This window comes from Humulus lupulus, chromosome 6, assembly GCF_963169125.1.
Source record: "Humulus lupulus chromosome 6, drHumLupu1.1, whole genome shotgun sequence".
NCBI lineage: Eukaryota > Viridiplantae > Streptophyta > Magnoliopsida > Rosales > Cannabaceae > Humulus > Humulus lupulus.
Genome location: NC_084798.1, coordinates 205,772,100 through 205,787,975, shown reverse-complemented (window position 1 = coordinate 205,787,975; position 15,876 = coordinate 205,772,100). Strand labels below are relative to the sequence as shown.

At 37.9% G+C, this 15,876-nt stretch overlaps 1 protein-coding gene across 1 annotated transcript; it reads right to left on the bottom strand.

Moving 5' to 3' along the window:
* Positions 1 to 10,970: 10,970 nt before the first annotated feature.
* On the bottom strand, positions 10,971 to 11,891 carry LOC133785895 (uncharacterized). The gene is made up of 2 exons (XM_062225110.1): positions 11,282 to 11,891; positions 10,971 to 11,215 (listed from the first exon to the last, which is right to left on the bottom strand). Exons 1-2 carry the CDS (start codon positions 11,889 to 11,891, stop codon positions 10,971 to 10,973), a joined length of 855 nt encoding a protein of 284 aa, XP_062081094.1.
* Positions 11,892 to 15,876: the final 3,985 nt, after the last annotated feature.

The window sequence follows — 15,876 nt, the reverse complement described above, 5'->3', positions numbered from 1 at the left end:
AAACATCATAATTACACCCTATAATTTACCCCTATTTTCCATATTATAATCAATTAAATTAATTTAATTAATTTAAGTTGACTATTTTAATTCCCATTTTTTGGCTATAAATAAGGGATTTAGGGTGTCCATTAGAGGAGGTTACTATACCATAATTTCTACACATTCAAAACCTCTCAATTCTTCTTCTTCTTCTTCTTTTTGGTTATTTTCTATGTATTTTTAGAGGAAATTTTGGGGGTTTCTCCTCCAAATTTTCCTATCTATGTTTGTAATTTTTTTGTTTGTATTTTCTATTATAGTTATGAGTTTCTAATCTTTTTAAGATTATTAAGGTGATGATGAGACAATTTGTAACTAGATAGTATTTATTTTGTATGTTGATTTCCCATTTTGTGCAACAAAGTTCATGGAATTTTCTTCTTCAAATACCTTCTTTCATCTTAAATATAATGTATTTTGGATTGTTAGCACATATTTAAACTTTGTTCTTCATTAGTGCAAATACATAATATTCTTTGTGTAAGATGTGTCATTAAATTGTACACATCCATGCTTAGAGCAAAAATATTATGTTTTGCCTTATAAATAATGTTCATTGATTTATTTGTTATTTCATTAGATTGATTTACACTAAATACTTTGAAATTATAATTTTGAAAAGTGAAGAAAAATCCTATCTTCTTAGAAGTAATTTGTGCTTAAAATTATAAATCTATGTAGAAAATGATAGTTTGATTTATTTTAACTATAACTAAAACTTGGATATCAATGTACTTACAAATATTATTGAACTTATATTTTGTGGATTCTAATCCTTAATAATCTTTCTTTTACTATCTTGATTTTTACTTTTAATTTATATTTATATATATATTGTATTTTATTTATATATATTGTCTTTAATTTCTTTATTATTGTCTTTAATTTTGTTTTTATTGTTACAAATTTTCATCAATCTTTGGAGCTAGGTTAGAATTTATTAATTTTGATTTAAAATAGTTTTCTTTTCGATTTTAGACAACTCCTTTGGGTTCGATCTCGTGCTTACACGAACACTATATTCCATATACGATTCGTGCGCTTGCGAGTTATAAATATTTAAAACATACCCGTTTTGGGTCCATCAGCAACTCCAATGGTAGACTGATAACTATTATTGTAGGAGAACTCTATCAAAGGTAGATACTTGCTCCAAGATCCACCAAAGTCCAGCACACATGCCCGCAACATGTCTTCCAATATCTGGATCGTCCTCTCAGATTGCCCATCTGTCTGAGGATGATAAGCAGTACTGAACTTTAATTGTGTCCCCATAGCCTTTTTCAAACTTCCCCAGAACTTAGAAGTAAAAGTAGGGTCCCGATCTGACACGATCGACTTTGGCACTCCATGGAGGCGCACGATCTCTCTCACATAGAGATCTGCATACTGGTCAACTATATATGTAGTCCTCACTGGCAGAAAGTGAGCTGACTTGGTGTAGCGATCCACTATCACCCAAATGGAATCATGCTGACCAACAGTCCTGGGTAAGCCAACCACAAAATCCATTGTGATGTCTTCCCACTTCCACTCTGGGATATCCAGAGGCTGCAATAACCCTGCCGGCCTCTGATTCTCACCCTTGACCTGTTGACATGTCAAGCACTTAGCCACATACTCTACTACATCTCTTTTAATCCCTGGCCACCAATACAAAGATCTCACATCCTGATACATTTTCGTGGTGCCTGGATGCAAAGAGTAAGGTGTAGTATGAGATTCATCCAAAATCTCTCGCCTCAAAGCAGTGTCTAACGGAACACATATCCTCCCTTTGTATCTCAACAAGCCTAATTCAGACACTGAATAATCTCTGGATGCTTCAGCCAGAACATCCTCTCTGATCTTAATCAACTGTGGATCACTCAACTGACCCTCCTTGATTCTCTCCAACAGTGTATATTAGCCAACTGGCCCACCAACAACTCTATACCAGCTCTGGTCATATCATCTGCCAACTCTCTGGCTATCAGCCTCATACCATAAATCTGTCCCAAACCCTTCCGGCTTAAAGCATCAACTACCACGTTGGCTTTTCCTAGATGATACAAAATCTCACAATCATAATCTTTTACTAACTCTAGCCAACACCTTTGTCTCATATTCAGGTCTTTCTGGGTGAAAAAGTATTTCAGGCTCTTGTGGTCTGTATAGATCTCACATTTTTCTCCATAAAGATAATGCCTCCATATCTTTAAAGCAAAGACCACAGCCGCCAACTCTAAATCATGAGTGGGATATCTCTTTTCATACTCCTTCAACTGACGAGAAGCATAAGTAATTACCTTCTCTGACTACATCAGAACACAGCCCAAACCTTGATGAGAAGCATCACAGTAAATCACAAACTTCTCCTGATCTGTCAGAAGACTCAGAATCGGAGCTGTAATCAACCTCTGCTTCAGTTCCTGGAAGCTGTTCTCACATTTATCTGACCACACAAATTTCTGACTCATGCATGTCAGCTCAGTCAACGAAGAAGCAATCTTTGAGAACCCTTCCACGAAACGCCTGTAATAACCTGCCAATTCAAGGAAACTTCTAACCTCAGAAGCATTCTTTGGCCTTGGCCAATCTCTAACCGCATCGATCTTTGCTGGATCAACCTTAATCCTTTCCTTACTAACAATATGCCCAAGAAAGGATACCTGAGATAACCAGAACTCACATTTCTTGAACTTTGCAAATAGTCTGTGTTCCCTCAGTCTCTGTAGAACCAACCTCAGATGTTGTTCATGCTCTGACTCAGACTCAGAATATACCAGAATATCATCGATGAAGACGATCACAAACTGGTCCAGATAATCCTTGAACACTATGTTCATCATATCCATAAAAGCAGCAGGGGCATTAGTCAATCCAAAAGACATGACTAAGAACTCATAATGCCTATACCTGGTACAAAAAGCAATCTTTGGTATATCTCCCTCCTTGACCCTCAACTGATGATAACTAGAACGAAGGTCGATCTTTGAGAATACCTTCTTACCTTGCAACTGATCAAACAAATCATCTATCCTTGGCAAAGGATACTTGTTCTTAATTGTCAACTTATTCAGCTCTCTGTAATCAATACACATCCTCAGAGAACCATCCTTCTTTTTCACAAACAGAACTGGTGCACCCCAAGGTGAGAAACTAGGTCTGATAAAACCTAAATCCAATAGTTCTTGCAACTGTACTTTTAATTCTTTCAACTCAGCTGGGGCCATTCTGTAAGGTGCTCTAGAAACTGGCTCCGTCCCTGGTGCCAGTTCTATAACGAACTCAATTTCTCTATGTGGTGGCAACCCTGGCAAATCTTCTGGAAACACATCCGGAAATTCATAAACTAACCTGGTATCTTCTGGTCTCACTGGCACGACCTGAGTGGTATTAATCACACTGGCCAAGAATCCAATGCATCCTCCTTGCAATAGATCCCTAGCCCTCAATATAGAAATCATAGGTATGCGAGGTCCATGTACAACACCAACAAACACAAAAAGATCCTCACCTTCAGGCTCAAAGGTGACCATCTTCCTTCTGCAATCAATGGTTGCCCCATACTTTGCCAACCAATCCATATCCAATATCATGTCAAAGTCAGTCATAACCAACTCTATCAAATCCACTGATAACTCTCTGCCCTCCACTGTCACTGGCAAAGATCTGACCTATCTCCTGGATACCACTAACTCTCCAGTGGGTAACAAAGTTCCAAACCCCACAGCATAAAAATCACAGGGTCTACACAATCTATCAATAATACTACAAGCAACAAAAGAATGTGTAGCACCAGAATCAATCAATATATTATAAGGGATTCCAGCACTAAGAAGCTGACCTGTAATAACTGAGGGAGAAGCCTCAGCTTCTGCTTGAGTCAACGCGAACACTCGAGCTGGAGCCGAGCTGTTTGCTTTTTTGGGTTCTTCTTTTCTTGCCTTAGGGCAATCCTTTTTAAGATGACCTACTGCTCCACATGAGAAGCAAGCCCTTGCCCTACACTCTCCCAAATGATGCCTCTTTCATCTAGGGCATTCAGGATAAGGCAGCTGCCCAGCTGCTGGCACCGACACTGGAGGTGCCTATGATACACTAGCCACAGCAGGCGCTTGCTGCTGTCTCAGGAGATAAAGCTCTTCTCCCTGTCTTAGCACTGTTGCTTGTAAATCACTGACTATCTGCTGCCAGTTTACAGGAGTTGGCTGTGGAATCTGTTACTGGTCATTCTCCTGACCCTGACTGTTATTATTCTGGCCTTGATCACTTTGGCCAGCTGAAGTATCTGTCTGCCCTGGATTCATTCTTATCTGTTATACCTTGGTGAAACATTGATCAATACAGCCAGTCAGGTAGTAATAACTAAACCTCTTGCCGCCTTACGGTCCAAGAACAAGCAGACAATTATCACATTCCACAGTCATACAATTATACAAGGAGATACATGTTTATAGCATTTAGCACTCAGCATGTATCACATAATAGTTCACGATCAACCATACTTATAAGTATGTTCCAGCAATCTCAGTACTAATAAGCACACAGTTGCTGAGGATATAATATTTCAGGGCACAGGTTTAACATGGTGTCTCATGCATACAGGTAAAGCATATATACTATATTTAAGCAGTTATACATATAACTAAACCATGAGTCGAGCTTGACTTCAGTGGTGTGTGTACATGCCCAGCCAGTCTACAGGAACCCTAACCTTGGCACGCTCTGATACCAAGTTGTAACGCCCTGGTTACCCCAGAACAATTATGGTGAACCGGAAATTTGACCCACTACCCGAGTCCTTTGGTTAAAACATGCTCTAAGTGTTATTAACAGGCTAAGGTGGAAAAACCAATAAAAAGGAAAGGATATATTTTATTTAATACATAAAACTGTACATGGGCCCATAAAAACATTTAAAAGTTATTTACAACTCAAAAAGGTCATTAATGTTTCAAATTTACAAACCCGCCGACCTAAGCGGCAAAAATAGGGTAAACCCCTTAGTTCCTCTGAGTACTCCTTGGTCGTGGTGGTCAAGCGGCCGCATATGTACACAGCACCACCTAAGCTCTCCACTCAAGGTTGGGTGAGCTTTTCTTTCCCTTTACCTGCACCACATAGCACCCATGAGCCAAGGCCCAGCAAGAAAACACAATATAGCATGATATAATATCAATAATGATCATAATAATCATTCAAGACTTTCAGTCCAAAATAGATGGGTAGCAGTCGCAAAAGTCACTAAGTTGGGCATAGCTCCCTTTAGCCTTGTGAAGATAGGGTCACCGGGGCTTAATAGATAAGTGAACCTTTCACTAGCTTAAGAAAGATAGGTGCATGATGACTAGTCACCAACATAACCTTCCTCATGACTCTAGAGTCATAACTATCGAACTTTGTTCCCTAGCCATGTGACAAGCAGTCACCTAGGCCTTTGGCCCTGGCTCTGAGTAACTAGTCTTAGACTAGCCAAGCGCTTATAAGTTTCATCGACCTTAGGGTCGGTCCAGCGTTAATGCCTTAGAGTCATTCAATGCTGATATCAATTATATCTAATCTTCATTCGGCCCTGCGTTCAGGACGCTTATGCCATTTCTGACTCTTAGGTCAGTATCCCTGACTAGTCAGTGCCATATACAAGTAAACAATATTCGCTAGCATTTAATATGCAATCAATGTCCACATTTATCAACCAACATGCCTCAATAACAATCATGCATGTCAAATACACAGGGTGCAGTTTTCTTACCTCTGATTCGAGCGAGAATGAATAAAAGAACGACCCTTGAGAACGATCTGACTTTTAGTCCTTTAGCGGTCACCTAGTCATAACCAAATATGGGACACCATCAATAAAATGATTAACAAAGGTTCCCAAACCAAGATCTAGCCTCCGGGACATCAATCCCCACTAATCCGAGTAGTAGGAACAATCCCGAGGCCTAAAACCAAGTTCCCGAGGCCAAAACACTCAAACGGGCTCAACCCTGCTCAAGGACTGCAGCCCTAACACCTTAGGCCGCGGCCCCCAGCCACTCCAGGAGCAAGGGCCGCGGCACCCAACACCAAGGGATGTGGCGTCCAGCAAAGGCAAAATCGTCCACCTGTTTCTTCGAGCTAGGCCGCGGCGCCCAAGAACAGGGTCGCGGCCCCCAACCTAGAGCCATCCCCAATCACGTTCTCCTTCATCCCAAAGCCTCCAAAATCATACCTAAACACTTCCAAATCATCAAATAAAAGTTCCCAAGCTTCCCAATGGTAAAAAACCATCAAATCCCAAGGCTTAATCGAACCAAAAACTCAACGATTCACAAAAGCCAATTCTAAGCTTAGAAACTCTAAAAACTCAAAACTTAGATTACCTTCGATTGGGTTGTTTCTCATCAAATCCTTCAGTCAAGAAGCTTCTAATCTTTCCTAGGATCGCTATGCCTCGATCCTCGCTTGATTCCGACTCCTAGAACTCGAGATTTCTTCGAAAACGCTTCGAACGATAAAACGAACTAACAGGAAAGAACGAGAGGTTTTCTAACGTACGTTCTATCTGACAAGCTACTTCTAGCTTAAGTAACCTCAAATAAAACCTAAGGCTCGAGGTCCCAAAAATACCCCCGAGGACCATATAGTCAAAACTCCCAGAATTCCATCCTGATCTCAATAACTCCCAATTTATCATCAAATAACATCCTCATTATCCAATATCCCAATAAAAGACTCTCGTTATGACAAAACCGCTAGTTCATAATATAAGATCGTCTCATGCCGAATAGCTCAAATATATCTCCATAATAATGGGATCTCATTCATAAATCACAATATGCACCCAAATACACAAATATACCCTTAACGGGCCAAATTACCAAAATATCATAATAGTCAAACGTAGGCCCACATGCATGCATATAACATCATATTATAATATAACTCTCATAAACATGCACATAATCATTTAATGGCATAATTAAACAGTTATGGCCCTCCTGGCCTACTAATCCAGCCATTAAACCGCATTAGGGATTTCGGGGCATTACAAAAATGCTCTTGAAAAACCCAAAATGGAAGAGAGAACGATAGAGAGAAATGGTAGAAAGAAGATGGTAACCAAAAATTAAGCACCCCCCCCCCCCCCCAAATGGTCTTGAAAACCCTTATTTATAGCCAATATGAGATTATTAAAATAATCAATTTAAATTAATTAAATTGATTAAATTAATTAAATAAAGTAAATATGGCATGTAGAGGTAAATTATAGAGTGTAACGATGATGTTGTGGTGAAATATGTGAGAAAATTGGATAAAAATGTGGCATTTTAGACATAGGGGACAAAGGTACAAAAATGCAATTGTTGGGCTCAAAATGGGGAAAAGGCAGCTTGTTGGCTACTGGTGGCAGGCGGCTGTGGCATTGGGCCTCAGAGTTTGGGTCGTGGGCTGGTTTGGCCTGGCTGCTGGTGGGCCGAACTGGGCTGCTGAAGGCTTGTGCCAGGAGCCAGGCCCACGTAGTTGCTGAAGGGAAACCGTGGGGCTTGAGCTGTTAGGTCGAAGGGTGCTGTTGGTGGGCTGGAGTGGCTTCAGGAGGTAGGTGGGCCTGGCTAGTGGGACAGCAGGGGACTTCGGGCCTGGGCAGAGGCGGCCCAAACGGCTGGAGGCTGCTTGGAGGCACGAGTTGGGGAAGCAGGCGGGCTTGGGCTTGGGCCGTGAAGCTGCTGGGCTGGAAGGGCCGTTGGCAGCTGGGTGGTTGATTTCAGTTTTGCCATTTTTCCCTTTCTTTCCTTGAATATGCCATTTCTTTTCCTTCATTATTCTTGCGTTTCAAGAGTAAAAATTCAACAAATTCTCTACAAAATAAACATAAATTAAATTAAAACTAAATATTTTCAATAATAAAATATACAACAAAAGTTCCATGAAAATATTAATTAAAATTTAATTTACTTAAACATTTAAGCTTAAAATTGCATATTTTTACTCCTAACTTAACAATATTGATTTTAAATAATTAAACTACAACATATTATAATAAAATATCTATAAAAGCACACAAAAATATATAAAATCATGATAAGACTAATAAATTCAAAATTATTTAAAAACTTAATAAATTAATTAAAAACTCAAGAACTAAGCAACAATTAACACATAAAAAGTGGTAAAATAACTCTAATTTGTAGAGTTATCACTCGATATTAACTGTATAAATAGAGAAGTATTTATATCCTTTCTTTTTCTTACCCCCGTCAGCCTCTGAGTTACTCCCTTCATTCTTCTTTCTTTTAGAAGGGTTATCTCTTGAGGGTCGCGTTGTGGAGGGTGTAGCCAGAGTGGTGGCTGAGTTAACGTTTGTCGTTGTAGTTATTACAGGTAAATGAGTTAGTTTGAGTGCCAACCTCACCTCTTCTACATTAACAAACCATTGAGCTCGAGTATTGAACTCGGCTATTAACCTCACAAGGTTTTTATGCATGTCGTCTCAAAGAGGACTCCTTGGCAGTACTCCAGCTCGTACTGCCATGAGATGACCATTGTCATCGACATTGAGAGCTCGTGCCACTTCTATATTGAACCTTTCCAAATAGCCCTTCAGTGACTCACCCGGCTGCTGCCTTACATTGGTCAATGTGGATGCCTCAGGTTTAATGCTCCTCACAGCTTGGAATCGTTTTTTGAGTTCTCTGGACAATTAATCCCATGATGAGATCGAATGTCTTTGAAATTTGTCGAACCAATTTTTTGCTGGTCCAATGAGTGTGGTGGGAAAGGGATACATTTGAGCTCATACCCGACGTTACTAGCTCGCATTACTGTATTAAAAGTACTCATGTGGCTGCCTGGGTCGGTGGTCCCATTGTAGGGTGCCACATGGGGTATTTTGAAACCATTAGGAAATGGTGTATTTGAGATATGGTAAGAAAAAGGCTCGAGCTCCTCGCTGGAATTGTAAGCCTTTTCTTTATTTTTCCCTTCTTAAAGGAGCTTGAATGCCTCCTCCAGCTGGTTGATCCTCTTTGGACCAAATCCACCGGAGGGGGAGCTTGCACTACTAGCACCTGGTTATCATTTGTAAGTGCTCCAGCTCCTTGTCGCGACATAAGGTTATATTGGTTTCCATATACTGGTTGCAGGGGATCTCTCTGGGTATTTAAGTGTGTTCGCAGGTCCGAGTTTGGCTAATTAGATTGCCCCCGATTATTATTTAGGTGATCTCGAAGATTAGGATAATTGTTCTGGTAATTCTCGTAATTTCAGTATATATTTTTAAAATAGTTAGGTCGTAGTTACTTACATTCGATTGCACAATTTCTATATTATTTGGAATCTCGGGAGGTTTTGGTAGATTGGTCAGAAAAAGGTTGAAAGCATTGACTATTACTGCCACAATTTCTTCATGTTATATGTCTGCACGTCTTCCCAAGGAAGACGTTAGAGGCCTCCCAATGTCTGATATTTATATATAAATTAATTATTTTATTTCAATTTTTTATTTTTTCTAAACAACGTCTCCTACTACTTTTAATGACTTATGCCCTTAGACTTAAAATATCCCTAAATACTTTTAATGTCTTACACCATTGGTGTAAGTGATTATAAAAAGTCATTAAAAATAGAAATTGTTGTAGTGAGAATTCTAGAGAGAAAATATGAGAAATGAGATTAAGATTTAGTAGAGTTTTGCTACCTAAAAATTACATGAAAAACTATGGAAAATGAGCTCTTATTTATAGAGCTTAAAAAAGACTAAAAATAAATAAATAAAAGTTTGGGCATACAAAATAAATATTAATAATAATTTCTATTATTAATATGATTTTAAATTATTGTTATAATTGTTTTTTTTTTTTTTTGCTTTTGTTGCGCATGGAGTTGGAGTGTGATGGACAAAATGGAGTTGATAACATTTATGTTGACTGCAAGGGTCAAAATGAGCAAAAAATGACAGAGGCAGGCATAACCAATCAAAATGTGACATGCGGCGCTTGGCAGGTGGTTGGTAAGGGGAGCAGGCGGACCAAGTCGGGTAGTGCCAGGCGTGGTCAGGTGGGTCGAGGTCCGGGGCAGACGCGGGTCGGCTGGGCTCACAGGACGCGTGACACGCAGAGGGGGCACCACTTGGCAATGCATGTGAGAGGAGAGATGAAGGGCTGGACGGGCCTGGGGAGGTGATCCAAATCATTTGGGCTTTGCTCTTGGACTTCAATAATGCTATTTTTCAATTGTTTTCATATTTAACTCTTTATTTTTTCTTTCTTTTTCTTTATGCCAAAATGCAACTTTAATTCCTCCAAAATAACAATAATTTAAATCATAATCAAATATTTTCATTTATAAAATAAATCATATTAATTCCATGAAAATTTTAATTAAACTTAATTTATTTTGACCATTAAAATCAATAAATATGCATTTTTCACCACTAATCACCTCTCTACCCCTGCCATATTCTAACTTCTGATATAATTCCAGTTAATTCCACTAAACTTCTAAATGCTAATATTTCCCCCAAATATATCTCATATCACAATAATTCCTGGTAATTCACCAAATTACCCAAAATACCTCTAGGTATTAATCTCTGTTGTGACTTTTCCGCTCACTTGCTCAAAATGACTAACTCGTGCCCAATATCTCAAATACATCCACATAATAACGTGGTCTTAAACATATAGCATATATAATTACAATTATACTCTCAACGGGTCAAAATTATAAAAAATGTCCATTTCTAACAAAATCGGGTCTTTAAGCATGTTTAATACATATAAACATGCATAAAAGAATCATATCATAATATAACTCATATAATCCACATAATCACATATTTATTCAATTAATTAACACATAATTACTCCACGTGCCCTCCCGGCATGCTACTAAAGGCACTAAACCTCATTAGGAATTTTGGGATGTTACACAAACCGTGAGACCACTCACCCCAATCTCTATCATCCTTTTGCAATTTTTTTAATATTATTCTGTTGTTTGCGAGCTGAGGCAGTGGCATGGAAGTATTTGCTATTAAGATCACCAGCCTTGAGCCATAGTTGTTTGGATCTTTGACGCCAAAATATTTCCTTTTGATAGAGGGTCTCCATAAACTTATTCTCTATGGCTTTATAACGCTGAATGGAATCTGCATCACACCTATTTTTTAGCTTGCTAATAGTCTCCTTGCGTTTCTTCAATTTTCCTTTAGAATTTCAAGTGATGTCCTTAGCCCAAACAATCAAAGGTTGGCTACAATGAGCTAATTTACCATTCGAATTCTTGTCAGCAAAAGCATCCCACACACTACTAATAATCTGACCACAAAGAGGCCCCCTCAGCCAAGCATTTTCGAATCTAAAGGAGTGAGTGACATGATCGAAAGGTCTACGTGTGTGTTCAACGAGGATTGGACAGTGGTCTGAAGAAGAGTAGGCGGGGTTAGATAGTTGAACTTCTTGAAACAGAGACAACCATGCAAGAGAAACAAAAGCATGACCAAGACGAACTTCAATCCAATTCTTAGTGCCATTCCCACGCTCCCAAGTGAAAGGGCAGCCTTTGAGATCCAAATCCACCAACTCAAAGTAAAAAATAACCTGTTGAAAGCTCTCAAGTAACCAGTTAGGATAGAGTATTTCTCCTCTCTTATCATCATTACTCAAGACATTGTTAAAATCTCCAAGGATGCACCACGAAACCAAAGATATTGCACCAAACGAACGAATCAAATCCCAAGATTTTTGTCTTTCCAACCGATTAGGTTCACCATAGAAGCCAGTCAAATGCCATTGATCCATGCCATCAACTTTAGTAAGCAAATCAATATGATTAGCAGAAAATCCAATAATGGAGGCCTCCTCTTGATGGTACGAAAGCATGGTTAATCCACCACTACGACCTTTGGGGTTGACAACAAAAATCCCCTAAAAACCCAAGGATCTTCTAATGATCTTCGATTTCTCCTTCCGACTTTAAGTCTCACAAAGGAAAACAAAGTTAGGATTCTTTTGAGAAAAAATTTCCAAAAGGAATTGAACATTCCGAGGGTTCCCAAGCCCTCAGAAATTCTAGCTCAAAGAAGTCATAATCCATCGCGGGTCTGTGTAACAGATCCCACCCCAACCAAGTTTTTTTGACCATCACCTCCTTTGCCATCCATTTCTACGTCATCCTCGTGTTGTCCCTCGGCTCCACTACCCCCACTTGTACATCTCCTCTTCGTCTAAAAAACAATCAGCTCTGCCCCTTCCCCGGTATAACTACTCTAAGAATCATTCTCTATCCCATTATGTGTGTTGTCATCTACTTGAGTATGAGGAAATGAAAGTTTTTTTGTTCTGTTTTTGTCAAAATGCCTTCAAGCCTACCCGAGTTCTTGACAGTGCCCAAATTGTGCATGGTATCCGATCTATCCTCCATTTGAGTATCTCCACCACCACCTGTACGAAGCCATTTAGCCCCTATGAGCATATTCTGTCTTCTTGGAACAACCCTCATCCATAACCCATATGGTTTTTCAGCCAATTCCAAAGGTATATAAAAAATCTTGTCACAAATTTTTTTGGAATGCCCAACAATTCCACAAAATGAAACAAAAGGTTGGGATTCTTTCATATTTGAGTTGAACCCAGAACCAATCACCATTTGAATTACTAATCTTCATCTTCCTTTTTAATGGTATATCAATATCAAGAGATACCCTAACCCTGAGATAATCTCTCCAAACGCCATTGAAGTTGTTAGGATCTGATTCAAGAAACATACCCACATGGTTACCTATGTCCCGAACCACCCTTTCTGCCATGAATCATGGGTGAAGACCGTGCAATTGAACTCAAATTTCCAGTTGGTGTAGCTTCACAAGTCTTGTATTGTCACCTAGCTTTAGTCTTTCGAAAATCAGTTGTGCCATATTGCATGTCCAAGGGTTTCCTTCTATAACCCTTTTGATGTCCACTTCATGGTAAAATTGGAAGATGTATAGGTTGCTCTCAAGTTCTTTCACATTCATTCCCCTCCCTAGTTTCCATAAAGCTGCCATCATGTGGTTCATAACTGGGAATTCAAGACGTTTGTCAACCAAGAATTTGATCACCAAGCACCACCATGCATCAATACTAGAGATCTCTTCTCACATTGTGTCATAACAGAGGCCCCCTGTTCTTCTTCTTTAATTTGCAACCCTGCACAACATTCCTCTAGTTCCCTGAGATCCAAACTCGATGAAGCCATGAAAGCCAAAACCCACGAGCGTTGTTGACGAGAAATTGGAAACCCACGAACGTCGTTGACAAGAAACAGGAAACCCACGAACGTCGTTGCCGATGACGCCACAACTAGGTCACTAAGACTATACATTGGCCCTTCAAAGAAGGGCTAGGCTAGCAAAATAGAAACCCTAGCAGAGCACCCTTTCGTAATAGACAGTGTTATGTTAGTAACACATTCTTTTAATATGTTTATGTCATTCTTTTATATATAATATTGTTTTGTTATTTAAAATTTATATAACAATCATAAAAACTTATTAAAAATAACTAATAATTTTTTTAAATAAAACTAAGCAAGCGTACGTTGTTTGCACCTAGTATCTAAATAAATATGTTATTAGATCGGTCCACTAGGGGTGTTCATAAAACCACCCACATCGCACAAACTGCCTACACCGCACCACACCGCACAAACCGCCTACACCACACCGCAATTTGCGGTCTAGAACCCTTCATGTTGCAGTTTGTATTTTTGCCAAACCGCGCAGTGCGGTGCAGTTTGCGGTTTTAAATTTTATAAATGCGATTCAAACCATACCGCACCACATCATTATATATTAACTTTTTTATATTATTTTTTTCAATTTTACTACATTTAAAGTTAATGCATAAATATTTATATAGTATAATATAATATACACAATATCTAGAAAAAAATGTATAATGTTTCATAGGATGCTAACACATATTCTACTTCAATCTAAAGATATTCCTCCTTAATTAAAATAATATTTACTTTTATATTACATTTTTTCTTTGTTATTAGTTTGTTATATTTTTATTGTTTTGCTTAAAGTTTATTAGCTTGTTGTACATTTAATTATTTTGTTAAACACTCTATGGTTATGAGATTTATTATGAATATTTCTTAATTATAATATTTAATTATTAAATTATTTGGCGATAGGTATAAACTGCCCACACCGCACCGTACCACACCACATTTTTGCCATGCGGTTTAATAAGCGGTTTGAGGTCTATGCGGTGCGGGTTGCGGTTTGGAAAATTGTTGAAACCGCATATGCGGTGCGGTCCAAAAAATTAGAGAAAAACTGCACCACCCGCACCACGAACACCCCGACGGTCCACAAATAATTTAATTTATTCTAATTAATGTAAAACTTTTAAATTTTTAATGAATGCACTATAATCATTCGAATAATTATATACAGTAGATATAATTGACATTATGTAAAGTAAAACAACATAATTTCAAGTCGACATCTATCTATATAAGTGTATACCGACATACATATACCATTGACATCAATATGATATTGCTCAAGAACATCTTCTACTAAGATTTTTTTAATTTGTAAACTGGGCACCCACCACCACTAAAAAAATTATGAGTGGCCTTAGTTGGATTTCCTTGATTTATTTATTGTTTTTGGATTTTTCCCTATTGGAGAAAGTTTGTACCACTGAATTTCACCAAATGATCATTAATCAGTCCACACTAATTAGATATTATGCATTATGCAATCACGTCACCTTTAGCTAGATACAGGGACGGATCTAGATAGACGTAAAGGGTGGCCTTTGGCCCCTTAATTTATTTATTTCATTTAAAAAAATTAGTAATTTTTAAATAGAAATTTATAATTTTGTTTAAAAATTATGTAATTGGCCCTCCTAATTTTTTTTTTTATGTTTTGGCACCCTTTATTCAACTTTCTACTAAGAGTGTGGAGAATATATCTAATCCAATTACAACCGACCTCCAAAAATTAAATATTCAATTATTATTGGATCAGATCGAATGTAATTTTTAAAAATCCAAATTGGATCGGTCGGTTGTTGGATGAGGGTCCAATATCTAATAAAATCTGACCGTACCAATCCAATAATCATCCAATTACATATATGCTTTTAATTTAGATGAATTTATGTTGTATGCTTCTAAATTATTATAATTAAATAGTGTTTTAATTTGGATGAGTAATTTGTGTATTTTATAATTGAAATATACATGAAAATTAGATTTAAAAAGACTCTAAATGATTGGATAGATCCGATCCGATCTGATATAATAAATAGCCAGAAGATGCATCCAATGAATGAAACCGATCCAATACAATTATCAATCAGATCATATTAGATCAATTAACTCAATGCAATTGGATTGGATCAGTTGTAAAAATCTAACCTCCAATGAATAATTTAATTGGATCGAATGAGCTTAAATCCATTAAATGTGATCCAATGTATACCCTACCTTCTGCCTTCCTCCCTAAATACTCCGTAATTATTAATTGTTACATATTGCTTTTTTCAAAGCAGAGCACATGAAAATTTGTAACCATTTTGGGCACAAACAGCATCATAAAAATGGTCTCAGATGCTCTGTTTTTTTTCTTTCTTTCTCCCCAGTACGTAGAATCATATTCTCAGTCCACGTGGCCACAACACATGCATATATCTAAATAAATATTCCCACAAATATAATAAAATTTGTAATTAATAATTATTTGTTTTTATTCTCAACAGAAGCACTTGTGGCATAAGCACACTTTTGGCCTTTTCCCATAAGTCTTCCCTCAAAACAATCAAAACGAAGCTGCCTACCATAGATATTAGATACACGGCAACT

Coding starts and splice junctions, on each gene's coding strand:
- LOC133785895 (XM_062225110.1), bottom strand. CDS start 11,891: ATGCTTTCGTACCATCAAGAGGAGGCCTCCATTATTGGATTTTCTGCT. Junction 11,216..11,281: donor TGCTGACAAGAATTCGAATG/GTAAATTAGCTC, acceptor GAAATTCTAAAG/GAAAATTGAAGAAACGCAAG.